At 37.0% G+C, this 18,888-nt stretch overlaps 1 protein-coding gene across 3 annotated transcripts in view; it reads left to right on the top strand.

Moving 5' to 3' along the window:
- Window positions 1-18,888, top strand: part of EFCAB2 (EF-hand calcium binding domain 2) — a 131,387-nt gene that overhangs the window by 52,505 nt on the left and 59,994 nt on the right. For 2 of the 3 annotated variants that reach the window (XM_058548528.1, XM_058548518.1), the window contains exon 2: window positions 15,050-15,134. In XM_058548528.1, the coding sequence (XP_058404511.1) occupies window positions 15,050-15,134 (85 nt within the window). The remainder of the gene's footprint in view (window positions 1-15,049; window positions 15,135-18,888) is intronic. The other variant, XM_058548537.1, reaches the window with a different exon arrangement.

Below are 18,888 nucleotides of genomic sequence, written 5' to 3'. Positions count from 1 at the left end.
AGAGCAGAATTCAGAGCAAGGAAAGTTATCAGGAATAAAGAAGGGCAGTACATTAGTTATAAAGGGATCAGTTCTCCAAGAAGACATAACACTACGTAACATATATGTGCCTAACAACAGAGTCTCAACCTACATGAGGTAAAAACTAATAGAACTATAAGGAGAAATAGATGAATCCACTACTCATCACCCCTAAATGCCAACCTATCAGAAATGGACAGATCCTGGCCGGCCCCATGGCTTGGTGGTTAAGTGCGCACGATCCGATGCTGGTGGCCCGGGTTCGGATCCCGGGCGCGCACCGAGGCACCACTTCTCCGTTCATCCTGAGGCCGAGTCCCACATACAGCAACTAGAAGGATGTGCAGCTATGACATACAACTATCTACTGGGGCTTTGGGGGGAAAAAATAAATAAATAAAATCTTTAAAAAAAAAAAAAAGAAATGGACAGATCCAGTAGGCAGAAAATTGATAAGGATATATTTGAACTCAACAACACCATTAATCAACTGGATGAAATCAACATCTATAGACTACTTCATTCAACAGTAGTAGAATACACATTCATCTCAAACTCACATTGAAAATACACTAAGATAGACCATTCTAGGCCATAAGACACACCTTAACAAATTTAAAAGAATAGAAATCATAAAATGTCTAGTCAGACCACAATGGAATTAAACTAGAAATCAATAACAGAAAGATAAGTGGAGGGGCCGACCCCATGGCATAGCGGTTAAGTGCACGTGCTCCGCTGCTGGCTGCCCGGGCTTGGATCCCAGGCATGCACCGATGCACCACTTGTCAGGCCATGCTGTGGCGGTGTCCCACATAAAGTAGAGGAAGATGGGCACGGATGTTAGCTCAGGGCCAGTCTTCCTCAGCAAAAAGAGGAGGATTGGTGTGGATGTTAGCTCAGGGCTGATCTTCCTCACAAAAAAAAAAAAAGGTTAAGTGGAAATCCCCAAATTCATGGAGATTAAACAACACACTTTTAAATAACACATGGATCAAAGAAGGAATCTCAAGAGAAATTTAAAATCATTTTGAGCTAAATGAAAATGAATACACAGCTTATCAAAATTTGTGAGATGCAGTGAAGCAGTGCTTAAAGGGAAATATATAGCACTGAATGCATATATTAGAAAAGAAGAAAGATCTAAAAATCAATCATCCAAGTTTCCACCTTAGGAAACCAGAAAAAGAAGAGCAAATTAAATCCAAAGTAAGAAGAGGAAAAGAAATAATAAGAATGAGAGCAGAAACCAATGAAATAAAAAACAGGAAATCAATAGAGAAAATCAATGAAACCAAATACTGTTTCTTTGAAAAGATCAATATAATAAATAAGCCTCTAGCCACGCTAATTTAAAAAAAAGAGAGGATACAAATTATTAATATCAGAAACAAAAGAAGGGACATCACTACAGATCCCATGGAAATTAAAAAGATAATAAAGGAATGCTATGAATAACTTTATGCCTACAAATATGATAACTTAGATAAAATCGACCAATTCCTTGAAAGACACCAGCTGCCAAAGAAACAAGAAGAAATAGACAATCTGAATGAGCCTATATCTATTAAACAAATTGAATCAATAATAACCTTCCAAAACAGAAAGCACCAGGCCTAGATGGGTTCACTGGTGAATTGTACCAAACATTTAAGGAAGAATTTATACCAATTCTCTACAAACTCTCTCAGAGAATACAAGCAGAGGGAATACTTCCTAACTCATGAGGCCAGCATTACCCTAACACCAAAAGCAGACAAGGACAGAAGAGAAGAAAATTACAGACCAATAATCTCTCATGGACATAAATGCAAAAATCCTCAACAAAATATTAGAAAATTGACTCCAACAATGTATACAAACAATTATACACCACAATCACGTGGGATTTATCCCAGGTATGCAGGACTGGTTCCACAGTTGAAAATCAATTAATGTAATTCATCACATCAACAGGCTAAAAAAGAAAAACCAAATGATTACATCAATAGATGCCAAAAAAGCATTAGACAAAATCAAACACATATTCATAATAAAAACAGTCAGTAAACTAGGAATAGAAAGTAACTTCCCCTACTTGATAAAGAATATCTACAAAATTGTACAGCTAACATAGTACTTAATGGTGAGAAACTCAAAGATTTCCCACTAAGGTCAGGAACAAGGCAAGGATGTCCCCCTCACCATTTCTTTTCAACAACGTATAGTAAGTACCAATTGCTATGGTCTGAATGTCTTTTTTTGTTTTTAATTTTTTGTTTATTGCTGTAACATTGGTTTATAACATTGTATAAATTTCAGGTGTACATCATTATACTTCTATTTCTGCATAGATTACATCTTGTTCACCATCCAAATACTAATTACAACCCATCACCACACACATGTGCCGAATTATCCCTTTCACCCTCCTCCCTCCCCCCTTCGCCTCTGGTAACCACCAATCCAATCTCTGTCTCTATGTGTTTGTTTGTTGTTGTTATTATCTACTACTTAATGAGTGAGATCATATGGTATTTGACCTTCTCCCTCTGACTTATTTCACTTTGCATAATGCCTTAAATGTCCATCCATGTTGTCACAAATGGCTGGATTTCATCGTTTCTTATGGCTGAGTAGTATTCCATTGTGTATATATACCACATCTTCTTTATCCATTCGTCCCTTGATGGGCACTTAGGTTGCTTCCAAGTCTTGGCTATTGTGAATAACGCTGCAATGAACACATGGGTGCATGTACCTGTACAAATTGGTGTTTTCAAGTTCTTTGGATAAACACCCAGCAGTGGGATGGCTGGATCATATGGTAGTTCTATCCTTGATTTTTTGAGGAATCTCCATACTGTTTTCCATAGTGGCTGCACCAGTTTGCACTCCCACCAGCAGTCTATGAGAGTTCTCTTCTCTCCACATCTTCTCCAACACATGTTGTTTCCTGTCTTGTTAATTATAGCCATTCTGACGGGCGTCAGGTGATATCTCATTGTAGTTTTGATTTACATTTCCCTGATAGTTAATGATTTTGAACATCTTTTCATGTGTCTGTTGGCCATCTGTATATCTTCTTTGGAGAAATGTCTGTTCAGGTCCTTTGCCCATTTTTTAATTGAGTTGGTAGTTTTTTTGTTGGTAAGATGCATGAGTTCTTTATATATTTTGGAGATTAAGCCCTTATCAGATGTATGGTTTGCAAATATCTTCTCCCAATTGTTAGGTTGTCTTTTCGTTTTGTTGATGGTTTCCTTTGCTATGCAGAAGCTTTTTAGTTTGATGTAGTCCCATTTGTTTATTCTTTCTATTGTTTCTCTTGCCCGGTCAGACACGTTACTTAAAGATCTGTGGCTAAGACCAATGTCAAAGAGCGTACTGCCTATGTTTTCTTCTAGAAGTCTCATTGTTTCAAATCTTACATTCAAGTCTTTAATCCATTTTGAGTTAATTTTTGTGTATGATGTAAGGTAAAGGTCTACTTTCACTTTTTTGCATGTGGCTATCCAGTTTTCCCAGCACCATTTGTTGAAGGGACTTTCTTTTCTCCATTGTATGTTCTCGGCTCCTTTGTCGAAGATTAGCTGTCCATAGATGTGTGGGTTTATTTCTGGGCTTTTGATTCTATTTCATTGATCTGTGTGTCTGTTTTTGTGCCAGTACAATGCTGTTTTGGTTACTATAGCTTTGTAGTATATTTTGAAATCAGGGAATGTAATACCTCCAGCTTTGTTCTTTTTTCTCAGGATTCCTTTAGCTATTTGGGGTCTTTTGTTGTTCCATATAAATTTTAGGATTCTTTGTTCTATTTCTGTGAAAAATGTTGTTGGAACTTTGATAGGGATTGCATTGAATCTATAGATTGCCTTAGGAAGTATGGACATCTTAACTATGTTAATTCTTCCAATCCAAGAGCACGGGATATCTTTCCATTTCTTTGTGTCTTCTTCAATTTCTTTCAGAAATGTTTTATAGTTTTCAGTGTACAGATCTTTCACCTCTTTGATTAAGTTTATTCCTAGGTATTTTATTCTTTTTGTTGCAATTGTAAACGGAATTGTATTCTTAATTTCTCTTTCTGCTACTTTGTTGTTAGTGTATAGAAATGCAACTGATTTTTGTATGTTGATTTTGTATCCTGCAACTTTACCGTATTCGTTTATTACTTCTAAAAGTTTTTTGGTGGATTCTTTAGGGTTTTCTATATATAAAATCATGTCATCTGCAAATAGTGAGAGTTTCACTTCTTCCTTTCCAATTTGTATCCCTTTTTTTCTTTTTCTTGCCTGATTGCTCTGGCTACGACTTCCAATACTATGTTAAATAAGAGTGGTGATAGTGGGCATCCTTTTCTGGTTCCTGTTCTTAGAGGGATAGCTTTCAGTTTTTCACCATTGAGGATGATATTGGCTGTGGGTATGTCATATATGGCCTTTATTCTGTTGAGGTACTTTCCTTCTATACCCATTTTATTCAGAGTTTTTATCATAAATGGATGCTGTATCTTGTCAAATGCTTTCTCTGCATCTATTGAGATGATCATGTGATTTTTATTCTTCATTTTATTAATGTGGTATATTATGTTTGGTCTGAATGTTTGTGACCCCCCCAAAATTCATATGTTGAAGTCCTAACCTCCAAAGATGATGGCATTAATTGGTGGGGCCTTTGGCAAGTGATTAGGTCCTGAGGGTGGAGGTTTCATGAATGAGATTAGTGCTTTTATAAAAGAGATCCCACAGAGGTCCCTCGCCCCTTCCACCATGTGAGGATACAATGAAAAGTCTGCAACCTGGAAGACAGTTCTCACCAGACCATACTGGCACCCTGATCTCAGACTTCCAGCCTCCAGAACTGTAACAAATAAATTTCTGAGCCGGCCCCATGGCTTAGTGGTTGGGTGCGCGCACTCCGCTACTGGCGGCCTGTGTTTGGATACCGGGCTCGCACCAACGCGCTGCTTCTCTGGCCATGCTGAGGCCGCGTCCCACATACAGCAACTAGAAGGATGTGCAACTATGACATACAACTATCTACTGGGGCTTTGGGGAAAAAAAAAAGGAGGAGGATTGGCAATAGATGTTAGCTCAGAGCTGGTCTTCCTCACAAAAAAAAGAAAGAAAGACATTTCTGTTGTTTATAAGCTACCCAATCTGTGGTTTTATGTTATAGCAGCCTGAACAGACTAAGACAACTAGTTAATGCAATAAGACAAGAAAAGGAAATAAAAGGTATACAGATTGGAAAGAAAGAAATAAAATGAATTGCCTTTACAAAAATGTTAATGCATTACTGGGATTCTTCTGAAAGAAAATTTGCATTAAGCAATCGGCATATTTCTATTTTTAATTTTTCAATTCCTTTTTTGTTTGTTTAAAACATACACACTATTAGACTAAGAGAAATGTTTACTTACGTAGTTATCTTCCCTGTGAGTGTAAGAATTATAATATCCTACCTCTCTTTTTTTATAACAGCTTTATTGAGATATAATTCACATACCATATAGTTCATTCTTTTGAAGTATACAATTCAGTGGTTTCTAATACATTCACAGATATGTACCGCCATCATATGGTCAATTTTGGAACAATTTTATTAGAATCGTTAATTCTTTTTTTTAACTTTCATTTCATTCTTAGAACTTTTTAAAACAATTTTAACCATTTTTGAGTGTACAACTCAGTGACATTAAGTACATTAAGTGGAATCATACTATATTTGTCCTTCTGTATGTGGCTTATTTCACTTAGCATAATGTGTACAAGGTTAATCCATGTTGTAGCATGTGTCAGAATTTTGTTCCCTTTTAAGACTAAATAATATTCCACTATGTGTATATACCACATTTTGTTTATGCATCCATCAGTCAATGGACATTTGGGTTGCTTCCACCTTTCAGCTATTGTGAATAATGCTGCTGTGAACATTGATGTATAAATGTCTGCTTGAGTCCTTGTTTTCAATTCTTTTGGGTGAATACCCAGAAGTGGAATTGCTGAGTTGAATGGTAATTCAATTTTTAATGTTTTGAGGAACTGACATACTGTTTTCCACAGTGTCTTTACCATTTTACATTTCCACTAGCAATGCACAAGTTTTCCAATTTTTTCACATCCTTATTAACACTTGCTTTTTTCCATTTTTATGATAATAGTTATCCTAATGGGCATGAAGTGGTATCTCATCGTGGTTTGGATTTGCATTTCCCTAATGACTAGTGATGTTGAGCATCTTTTCATGTGCTTCTTAGCCATTTGTATAACTTCTTTCCAGAAATGTCTATTCAAGTCCTTTGCATATTTTTAAATTGGGATTTTTGTTGCTTACTTGTATGTGTTCTTTATATTCTGAGTATTAATCCCTTATCAGATATATGCTTTGCAAATATTTCCTCCCATTCTGTTGTTGTCTTTTCACTCTCTTGATAGCATCCTTTGATTCACAAAAGTTTTAATTTTGATAGTGTCCAGTTTATGTAATTTTTGGTTATTGGCTGTGCTTTTGGTGTCAGATCCAAGAAATCACTGCCAAATGCAGTGCCATGAAGACTTTTTTCCTAAGTTTTCTTCTAAAATTTTTATAGTTTTAGCTCTTTGATCCATTTTTAGTTAATTTTTGTATATGATATGAGTTAAGGTCTCAACTTCATTCTTTTATATGTGGATATCCAGGTTTTCCCAGCACTATTTATTGAAAAGACTGTCTTTTCCTCATTCAATGTTCTTGGCATTCTTGCCAAAAATCAATTGACCAGGTATGTGAGAGTTTATTTCTATGCTTTCTATTCTATTCCATTGGTCAATATGTCTGTCCTTATGCCAGTACCTCATTGTTTTGATTACTGAAGCTTTGTAGTAAGTTTTGAAGTCAGGAAGTGTGAGTTCTTCAATTTTGTTCTTTTTCAAGATTGTTTTGGCTACTCTGGATCCTTTGAGATTCTATATGAATTTTAGGAAGAGTTTTCTATTTCTGAAAAATCACCATTGGGAATCTTGATAAGGATTGCATTGAATCCCTAGAGTGCTTTGGGCAGTGTATTAGTTTGCCAGGTCTGCTGTAACAAAGTACCATAAACTGCATGGCTTAAACAACAGAAATTTATTGTTTCATGTTCTGGAGGCTAGAAGTCTGACATCAAGGTACTGGCAAGATTGGTTCCTTCTGAGGACTGTGAAGAAGTATATCTTCCATGCTCCTCTCCTAGCTTATGGTGAGTTGCTGGCCATTTTTGGTGTTCCTTGGCTTCTACTGCATCGCTCTGATCTCTGCATTCATCTCCACATGGTGTTCACCTTCTGTGCATATCTATTGGTCCAAATTTCCCCTTTTTATAAGGACACTAGTCATATAAGATTAGGGGCCCACCCTACTCCAGTGTGACTCTATCTTTTTTTTTTTTTTTTGTGAGGAAATCAGCCCTGAGCTAACATCCATGCCAATCCTCCCCTCTTTGCTGAGGAGGACTGGCCCCGAGCTAACATCTATTGCCAATCCTCCTCCTTTTTTTCCCCAAAGCCTCAGTAGAAAGTTGTATGTCATAGTTGCACATCCTGCTAGTTGCTATATGTGGGACGCCACCTCAGCATGGCCTGACAAGCGGTGTGGCGGTGTGTGCCCGAATCCTAACGCAGTCCGCCAGCAGCGGAGTATGCGCATTTAACTGCTAAGCTGTGGGGCCAGCCCTGACCCTGTCTTAACTTATTAATTACAACTGCGAAGATCCTATTCTAAATAAGGTCACATTCTGAGGTACTGGGGGTTAGAACTTCAAAATATGAAACTGGGAGGGACACAATTCAAGCTATTGTAGTTAGTATTATCATTCTAACAATATTAAGTCTTCCAGTCCATGAACATGGCACATCTTTCTACTTATTTATGTTCTCTTTAATTTTTTTCAGCAATGTTGTATAGTTTTTAGTGCACAGGTCTTTTGCCTCCTTGGTTAAGTTTATTCCTAAGTATTTTATTTTTTTCAATGCTATTGTAAATGGATTGTTTTTTAATTTCCTTTTCAGATTGTTCATTGTTATTGTATAGAAATGCAACTGATTTCCATGTGTTTATTTTATATCCTGTAACTTTGCTGAATTTGTTTATTAGCTCTAACAGTGTTTTTGTGGAATGTTAGGGTTTTCTAAATATATGATCATGTCATCTGTGAACAGAGATTATTTTACTTCTTCTTTTCCTATTTGGATGTCCTTAACTTCTTATTCTTGCCCAGATCCTCTAGCTAGACCATCCAATACTATGTTGAATAGAGGTGGTAAAAGAAGGCATCCTTGGCTTGTTCCTGATCTTAGGGGAAAAGCTTTGTCTTTCACCACTGAATATGATGTTAGCTGTGGGTGTTTCATATATGGACTTTATCATGTTGAGGAAGTTTCCTTCTTTTCCTAATTTTTTGAATATTATTATCATGAAAGGGTGTTGAATTTTGTCAAATACTTTTTCTATATCGGTTGTGATAATCATGTGGGTTTTTTTCCCCTTCAGTCTATTAATATGGTATATAACTTTGATTTTTGTATGTTGAACCAATCTTGCATTCCTGGAATAAATCCCACTTGGTCATGATGTGTAATTCTTTTAATATGTTACTGAATTTGTCAACCACTACATTTTACTGTCTCTCATTTTGTTATACTACCTTAATTCTTTCCTTGTCAATTTCTTACTGAACAGATAATTCTCTTATTATACAAATTGTTCTATAACATAAAAAAATAAACATCATCCAGTTTTATTTCATGAAGGAAATAAATATAACTCTGATAACAATACCCAACAAAACACCAAAAAGAGACACTATGGATTGTCCCTATCCATATGAGATATGGATTATCTCATATCCAATTGTTAACTATTTGGTAAGAATTTATTGAGTTTTTATTATGTTCCAGGCACTGTCAAAGTTATTCTCAAGGTGTTTACAAGTATGGAAGGGGAGAGAAATAGGTAAACGGCCTACTACAATACAGTTTGGTATAATATTATGATAGAGATGTCCATAGATGTTCCATGATTACACAGGAGGGTACTTAACTCAAAAAGAGGATGAGGGTAGGTTTCAAAAGATACGTAACTCTTAAACTGCCTTGAATGATGAGTAAGAGTTAGCCAGGAAAAAGGAGAGGAATATTCCATACAGAAGGACTGTCAATCACAATGATACTGAAAAAGCATAATTGAGAAACTACAAAGATTTCCAATTTGGAGTATCTGTATAAGATAAGTGTTAAGAAATGATATTTTTGAAATAGGTAGGGGCCCAGTTCATAAAGGGCATTGTGTGCATGGTTAAGGAGTCTGAATTTTTTTTTAAGATCTTGGGAACCATTGAAGGATTTTAAAAACTGGAGTGTCACATGATCAAAGGCTATCCTAGCAAAGCATGGACTGTGGTTGGAAGGGTGGAATGGGAAGGGAGGGAAAGGAGACCAAAGGCACAAAGACAGGAAGTGACAGTATTAATCCAGGCCAGAAGTGATGAGGGTCTAAACTTAACAGTGGCAATGGAAATAGAAGGAAAGAGACAGATTTGAGAAGTCTTTAATAAGTAGAATCAAAAAATCATCTATTTGATCATTATGATGATCAAATAGAACTGTGAGGATGGGTTGTTAGAAACTGAATTAGTTGGGATGATAAGTTTGGAGGAAGTGATCAGAGAATCAGTAGAAGACAGCAATGAAAAAGAGTAGGTGATATGTCCTGAAGGAATGAAGCTTAATTGAGTAACAGTTTTTAACATGAGGGTGAAACAAGGAAGCTATCAGACAAGTCCAGACTGAGGGACATTTTGTAAGACATCACATAGCATCATCTCTTCAACAAGCTAATTTCATGGTGGGACAGGAGATTAGAGAAGGATGGAGAACTGTTCTAGTTTAAAAGAGACCAAAAAAATGTAAAAACCAAAGGTAATACCTAAACTTTGATTAGAGTTTAGGTTGAAAAAATAACTATAAAAGACATTATGACATGGTTGGAGAAATTTGAATATTGATATTAGATGATCTAATTAGGTGAATTTTGTTAAGTTTTATGGATGTCATGATTATATTTGGGTTATATAGGAGAATGTCTTTATTTCTAGGAGATGCATGCTGAACTATTTAGGGATGAAGTTTCATAATGTCTGCAGTTTACTTAGAGACAGACAGAGAAAGAGGGAGGAAGCAAAAAATGGTGAAATATTAACAATAGTTCAATCCAGGTGGTGAGTATAGAGTTGTTTACAATACTAAGCTTTTAACTTTTCTATATGTTTGAAATTTTTTTTTTTTGAGGAAGATCAGCCCTGAGCTAACATCTATTACCCATCCTCCTCCTTTTTCTCCCCAAAGCCCCAGTAGATAGTTGTATGTCATAGTTGCACATCCTTCTAGTTGCTGTATGTGGGTTACAGCCTCAGCATGGCCGGAGAAGCGGTGCGTCGGTGCACGCCCAGGATCCGAACCCAGGCCACAAGTAGCAGAGTGTGCGCACTTAACCGCTAAGCCACGGGGCCGGCCCCTGAAGTTTTTTGTAATTAAAGAATTTGGAAAAAATATGTCACGCTAGAAGTAAGGGACTATGAGCAGCAATGGGGAGCAAAATATTGCTAACTTTCTCTTAAATCCCTGACATAGTAGACCATAGGAGAATGAGCAGCTGGTTTTAACAGGACTTAGAGGGATGATTGCCTTAGTGTGGCCTTTCCCAACTGTCATCATTTCAAAACATGAACATGGAAATTAACATTTGAAGGGCATACTGGGATAATGACTGGAAGAGATTGGGGCATCTATGGGGCTTAGTGAAAAAAAATCATTGCATTTTCTTTATAATTTTTACAAAAAAATAAAACAGAGTATTAGGAAATTTTTAAATGATGAATTTATATAAAAATTCCAAATATGTTTAAAAATTTTAATGAAGAACTTGAGCTTGCTTCCCAGCGTACTTTTTAATATCAGATTTTATGCTATAAATAGTTATACTCAATTCCTGATCACATTTTTTAATGTGAGCTCCTCAATTTTTGATCATTTACCACCAGTGAGAAACTCTGTTTATGCAAAAATGGAAAAGCATTTTTCTCAACCACTAAAAAATTTATAACGGAACTATATTTACAGAATCTAAAAACTCATCCTTTAATTGATAAATAAAACAGAAAATTTTGTGATAATGCAAATTTTTTTAATCCAATTGAACTTTCTCATATCAATTATTTCAAAATAATGATGAAGATATAATTTATATAACATACATGTGTTATTAAAGCCATGCAGCAAGGTTGGCTGCTACTAGAAGGGCACGTCAGCTGCAGACGGACAGAAGTAGCTGCCTTATGTGAAGATAAGGATTTGGGGCTGCTTCCTAGGGCCATGAGCCCCCTCAATTCCAACTGGTTGCCCACTATGCTCCTTGGGCATCTGGGACATGAAAGTCTCCAGTGGCTCCATTGAGTTCCTTGTTCATGGTGGGCAGTGGTGCATTCAGGATCTGGCTTCTGAAATAGAATCCCATCTGGTAGATCACCTTGGCAAGGTGGAGCAGTGGGTGCCTGATGGCATTTGTTGTGCTTGCCACCTGTGCAGACCAAGGGGCATTCCATCAGATCCTGTACTGCTCTGAACCTCCTTCTGGGAAGCCCTGGAATAGATGCTTTTAGCTGCCTGACATCATTTGGCCACAATGAGAGATGAGAGGATCAGTATTTTTGTGTGCTCCTGTGACTCATTCATATCATAGCAGTATCCAGTGGGTAAGGATTCCTGAGTTGGGAAGTCCCAGATTTCAATTAAGGCATTAGTCTTGACAGATGATAACTGGGAAAAAGAGATTCCATGATCAACAAAATTTGGAAAAATTCTGTGTTAAAGTTAACAAGTTTCTTAGCTGTAGAACATCCCAAATACTTTAATATACTAGTATGCATTATAAATCTCTAAAAGGAGAACATGATATTCAAAGTTTTTCAGACATTTTTGATCATTGAAGCCTTTTATTGCAAAGCACCTTGAGGAACGTGTGAAACAGAGCACACTTTAGAAAATTTAGAAAATATTGATAAGAGGTTGTTAAAAGTTAGTGTCTGTTCTTGATATAAAAACTTAGACATAGGATTGGAAGAATACTGCCCTAAATTATAAGTAATACCTATTTCAGAACATGTCAGCATTATATTTACTGGTAAAAGACCAGTGTTCTAATCTATTAAATACTAATAATGTTTTTAAAAAATAAGATTATCATTTTATGGATTGAAGTTGTTTTTGGTAGTTGTGGCCAGTGCCATAAGCCATGAAGGAGAAATAAGAAGTATAAATTTTGGAAAGAAGAGAGGAAAATGTGTTATCAGAAAATACAAAATAATCAGCTGAAAAAGGATTATAACTAATAAAAACTTTCAGGAAATAGATGAATATAAGATCAATAGCAAAATAAAAAAAAATCAATATTTACCTCAACTACCAGAAATTACAGGGCTTAAAAAGATTCCCTCACAATATCTACAAAATGGATAAAATGCTCAGGCATAATCCTCTTAGAGAATTGTGTGTTACTTATATGAGGAAAACTATAATATGTAATATTTAATTTAGAGATATAAAGGGTATATAATTAACATATATCTCTTAGATGTGAAAACTAAATATTTTAAAATGTTAATTTTTTCTCAATGTACAGCCTAATTGCAATAGCCATAAAACTCCAATGGTATTTTATTTGGAATTTCTAAATTTAATTTGGATTTCTAAATTTCATCTGGAAGAATAAACTGGTAAGACTATTAATGAACATTCCTAAAAAGAAGATCAATACAGTGACAATAAGTAAAATAGTATGGTAATAGCATAAGACTAGAAATGCAAATCAGAATGGAATCAATAGAAGTGGTTTCCATCATGTAAAAGACTAACACATTATAAAGTGGGAGGAAGGAAATCAAGTGCTTAATAAATTAGAAATTGCTAGGCTAAGATTAGAAATTAATCTTTCACTTTGAATCACATCAAAATAAATTTCAGATGGATTAAAATGTAAATATATTTTTAAATTGTAGAGGCAAATAGAATTGAGTATTCACCAAACCTCTGGAAAAAGGATGATTTTCTCCTTCCTTCTTGGTCCTTTCAAAGGATAAGTTTCTAAATTTTAAAGAATGAGAAGAAATCTTAACAGATGGGATTACCTAAAAATAAACATAATATACTTTAAAAGTAATCTTAAATATAAAAAGCAAACATCAGCTTTGTGCAGTGGCAGTGTTATGACCAGAGAGATTGTTCAAAGGTACTACATGACTAATAAGAAACTTCCCAAGACCGCATGCAAATTTAGCTGTAGTCAGCTCATTGTATTTCAATGAGATAAGACAGATGCACAAAGAGGAACTGGGCAAGATTGTTCACTAAAGAATTATTAGAACAGTGAAAAATTAGAGACTACCTAAATGTCTACAATTAGAGGGTTGGTTAAATAAATTATGATAAAGTTCTATAAAGGAATACCAAGCAGTCATTAAAAATGATGATATAATATTTTTTCACAATGAAAGATGCTCACAATTTATTGTTGAGTGAAAAATGAGATTATTCTAATCTAAACTCATACTTACTCTCTCCCTTTCTGAGTGTCCTGTTGTACTTACTATTTGAAAAACAAATTTTGAGACTTGTTTACATTTTTTTCCTTTATTCTTCCACTCAGCCAAATACCTTGGAGTCAAGCTCACCCCCTTTCTTTCTCTCTGCACCTAATATCAAACCTATCAGCAGTCTTGTTCGTTCTGCCCTTTAGAATATGTACAGAATGCTATCATCCCTTACCACCTCTACTACCGCCACCTGGCCCAAGACACCCTCAGCCTCTCACCTAGAATATTGCAATAGCCTCCTAACTGGTCTGTCTGCCTCCACCCTTGTCCCTTTCCAGTGTATTCTTAACATAATAGCCGAAGTGAATATAAGCCAGACCATGTCACTTCACTGCTTAGAACTCTCTAGTGGTCTCTCGTCTCATTCAAAGTAAAAGACAAAATGCTTCAAGTAGCCTACAGAGCCCTTACAGCATCCATCCTCCACCCAATCTCACACCTTTCTGACCTTATTTACTACCATTCTGCTTTTGCTGTTCTCTCTGCCTAGAAACTTTGCCTGCAGATATTCACAAGTCTGGCTCTTTCCCCTCCTTCAGATCTATCACTAGGACAGGACTTCCTAAACCACCATACCTTCCCATTCTCCCCACCCATACCCCCAGCACTCCTTCTGTCCCTTCCCTGCTTTATTTTTTCCATCACCATTTGACTTACTATATATTTTACCAAATATGTATAAGCTTATATATCTCTCCCAATAAAAATAGATCCATGGATACAGGGATTTTTGTCTATTTTGTTCCTTGCTATAACCTCAGCACCTAGAACTGCATATAACACAGAGTAGGTACTCAATAAATATTTATTGAATAAATGACTTTAATCGTTTCATATAAGTAATTCTTAGTCTCCAAACTAATTTGAAAGCTCTTTGAGGGAGTGTCACATGTTGCTTTCTATGCCTCCCACCCTGCATGTCAGTCCTCGAGTGCAGAATAAAGCAAGGCGGTGGGCACACTAGTGAACAGCAGTCAGTGTCTGTGGCACTAGATTTCTTCTGCCTCTCAGGCTTGGACTCCACCCAACTACTTGGATAGAAGACAGGCTGTGCTGGGGTGTTCTTTGTCTTGATCTGGGTGGTGGCTCCATGACTCTGCACATATATAAAAACTCATGACACTGTGGACTTAAGATTGCTGCACCTTTGCTATTATATTGGATGTGTATTATGCCTCAGTAAAAAAGAGTTAAAAAAAGTAAGTTTGTTCGATTCTTTGAGGTCTCCAGAAGAAGTTCAACATGCTACATGATACATTAAGAAGATTAGGAAAGAGTTCAGCATGTTCTTCCTTATTAAGAATTTCTAGTTGAGTTATTTAAATTTTTGTTTTGAATTCCAAATTAAAGTAAAATGATTTTTATTTACATTGTCTTTTACAGAGATAGCAGTTGCAGAATTTCACAAAAAAATCAAAGAGGCTTTTGAAGTCTTTGACCATGAGTCGAATAATACAGTGGATGTGAGGTTTGGAAATGTTTTCTTTGTTCTAATTCTAAATTTCTGATATAACTCATAAAATAGAAGAGAGCTCTTTTCTTTTTATATTTCTTAGATTTATTATGCTATTTAAAGTATTTATTTTCCTATGCCCTGTAAAAGGTCTTTGCTAACTATTGCTTCATATCACTACTGTTTCTTATTCTTTATAGTCTGGTGAAGTGGATATATCCACATTGCCTATTCCAACCTATAGACTGTAAATTCTGTGAGTGAGATGAACTTTACTGTAGCTATAGTGCTAGACACATAGTTGGTGCTCAGGAAATATTTGTTGGGTAGATGAATAAAATTTCCTTTTAAAATAAATAAGTATGGGGCTGGCCCCATGGCATGGTGGTTAAGTTCAGCATGTTCCATTTCAGTGGCCTGGGTTTGCAGTTTCGGATCCCGGGAGCCGACCTACATCACTTGTCAGCCACACTGTGGCAGCAATCCACATATAAAGTAGAGGAAGATTGGCACAGATGTTAGCTCAGGGCTAACCTTCCTCAGCATGCATAAATAAATAAATAGACGAATAAATAAATAAATAGGCATGTATTATCAAGCCATGAATGGGATATTACAAAAAAAGATTAATAATGCGTAAACAATGATACACTCCCCAAGTGAAATAACAAAAAGGACAACACAAAAGAACATAAAAAGATGAAAGAAAGACATTAATATTGGTAGATCTAGGACAGGAGACAAAGAATATTTTGAGACCAGAAGAAAAAAAAAGGCAAAATGTAGAGGAGACTATATACATGAGTATTGTTAAAGATCAAAAATTCAACTGAGTAAATTTAAAGATCTATTTGGCTTTATTGAGTGATTCATGAGTTGGACAGCATCCCCTCCAGCAAACAGATAGGAGCTCTGAGGAGTTGTACAAAATGAAAGGGTTTTTTTTTTTTTTTTGTGAGGAAGATCAGCCCTGAGCTAACATCTATGCTAATCCTCCTCTTTTTGCTGAGGAAGACCAGCTCTGAGCTAACATCTATTGCCAATTCTTCTCCTTTTTTTTCCCCAATGCCCCAGTAGATAGTTGTATGTCGTAGTTGCACATCCTTCTAGTTGCTGTATGTGGGACGCGGCCTCAGCATGGCCGGAGAAGTGGTGCATTGGTGCGAGCCCCGGCTCCGAACCCGGGCTGCCAGTAACAGAGCGCGTGCACTTAACCGCTAAGCCACGGGGCCGGCCCAAAATGGAAGGTTTTTATAGGCAAAAAGAGTGTGGGACAAAGAAGTTAAAAGAGTAGATTATTTCAGGCAAGGTCACCTTCCCTTAGGGGGAAGCAGGGGGTCTATCAGATGACCTCACTAGTGTTGACCAGGAAATTCCAACCTGGTGTTTAAAATTCCACTCCTGGGAAAGGCTGAAACTGCAATTTGGTTAACTATTAAGGCTTAGTGGGCCTTAACACAAGTGACTCTATTTTGGGCTTGTTGTTTCAGTATAATAGAAGTTGTAGGATCCACGCCACGTACATCAAAGAAAGGCAATAAAACCATTCTTCTAGGAGGCCAAGCTAAATGAGGAATATTTGGTGGGATCACAATCTCGAGACAAAGAACCTAGTACACAGAGGCCACCAAAGCAGTGGGAAGTGATTTATAAATGGTACTGGAAAGGAACTATTTAATGCTTATAAACCAGTGCCGTCACTTCTGGTGCTAGTCAAGGGACTAAGTGCTGTAAACTTGAGCTAAACTGGATGAACAATGTGAGATCTTATTTTATTTATTCATGACAAATTGTAACTATATTTAGTCCTTAGTTTCTCACACCTGAAGGTACATGATGTGATTGCAAGAAAAGAGACTTGATAAGTGAGATCAGTTTCATTATTTGATAGTAACACTTTATGAAGTTTTGTTTTGTGTTTTTTCTTTTGGTGAGGAAGATTGGCCCTGAGCTAACATCTGTTGCCAATCTTCCTCTTTCTGTTTGAGGAAAATTGTCCCTGAGCTAACATCTATGCCAATCTTCTTCTATTTTGTATGTGGAATGTCACCACAGCACGGCTTGATGAGCGGTGTGTAGGTCTGCGTCCAGGATCTGAACCCACAAACCCCGGGCTGCTGAAGCAGAGTGCATGAACTTAACCACTACACCACCGGGACGGCCCTCAAATTCTGTTTTATACCTTGACTATGTTTATGGGTCTTCCTGCAGTGGATAAGGTGGAGAATGGAGTTGAGTCACAGCACTGCAACTGTAGTTGGCCTAGTGTGAGCCTTGGCTCAGCTGTTGCCAAGGAAGTGTGAGGGTAACATGTGGGGCTGCAGCACTGTGCCGCCCCAAGTGGCTCTGGTCCCAGTGCGTACTCTGTGAATGACACTGTGGAGCACCATACCCTTAGTGTGAGTGTCCTAGCAGAAAATGATTGGGTGGTGGCCGTGATAGGGTTTGAGAGGGGGTGGGGAGCCTGCGGCTCTTGCCTGCAATTTGAATGATGAAACATGCGAACTTCCTCAGACCTCTCACTGGAGCTGAAGGGTTCTTCTGGGGCAGAAGGGAGAAGTATTGTTAGAGAATTCAGGGAAGCAGAATAAAGCCCAGGAGAGCTTCCCGAGCAAGAAGGGGAACAGAGAAGGGAAACCAGTGTTTACTCATGGTGTGCTGACAAACTACCTGTGGTTGGGGGCTGGGGGGCTTCGTGTACATTACCTCATTGTAGTCTTTTTATTTGTGTGGTCAGGGTTGGCATCTCTAGTTTTTGGAGAAAAAGAGAAGATAAATAGTTTGTTTAAGATCACATCAGGGTTTTTATAATTCCAGACTTTACTTTTGCTGTGCCATGTTTCCCCCTCCCTCCTACCCTCCTTCCATCCCCATCCTTCATGCACTTCATGGGCCCGTCTCCTGCCTTAGGCTTCCTGACAGTAGCAGTGAGAAGAAAATCTCCTAAATCCCTTAGAGCAGTGAGGCCAGGCCTTTTTTGGCAAATATTATTCAGCCATAAAAAATGAGGAAATCCTACCATTTGCAACAACATGGATGGCATTATTCTAAGTGAAATAAGTCAGACAAAGGCAAATGCTGTATGATCTCACTTATATGTGGAGTCTAAAAAAGAGAAAACAGAAAATCAAAACTCTAGAAAAAGAGATCAGACTTTTGGTTACCAGAAGGGGAGGGTAGGAGGGGGAATTGGAAGAAAGAGGTCAAAAGGCATAAATTTCCAATTATAAGATAAATGAGTACTGGGGATGTAATGTACTATAAATAAGTACTATGGGGATGACTATGGCTAACACTGCCAAATGATATATAGGAAAGTTGTTAGGAGAGTAAATCCTAAGAGTTCTCATCACAAGGAGAATTTTTTTTTCTTTTCTTCTTTCTTTTCTTTTTATTGTATCTATATGAGATGACGGATATTAGCTGAACCTCTTGTGGTAATCCTTTCACAGTATATGTAAATCAGACCATCATGCTGTACACCTTCAACCTACACAGTGATGTATGTCAATTATTTTTCAATGAAATTGGGAAAAAAAAAGAATTGAAGGCAGTGTTCTGTATAAAGAATGGTGTAAAGGAGGGTCTGAATGGTGTGAGAGTTCCAGAGACACATATGGTGTCTCAGTTTGGACAAGGAAGAGAGACCTGTTACTTGAGAGGTGTCCAGAGTATCTGGCTGTTTGTCCCCCACTGTGCTTTACTCCTCAGTGGAGATGTGGTACCATTTCCCTGTAGGGCAGACCGGGGCCTCTTAGAGATGAGTGAT

Source organism: Diceros bicornis, chromosome 1 (assembly GCF_020826845.1).
Source record: "Diceros bicornis minor isolate mBicDic1 chromosome 1, mDicBic1.mat.cur, whole genome shotgun sequence".
Taxonomy (NCBI): Eukaryota; Metazoa; Chordata; class Mammalia; order Perissodactyla; family Rhinocerotidae; genus Diceros; species Diceros bicornis.
Note: the sequence above shows the minus strand (reverse complement) of the source record. Positions and strands in the feature narration are given on the sequence as shown.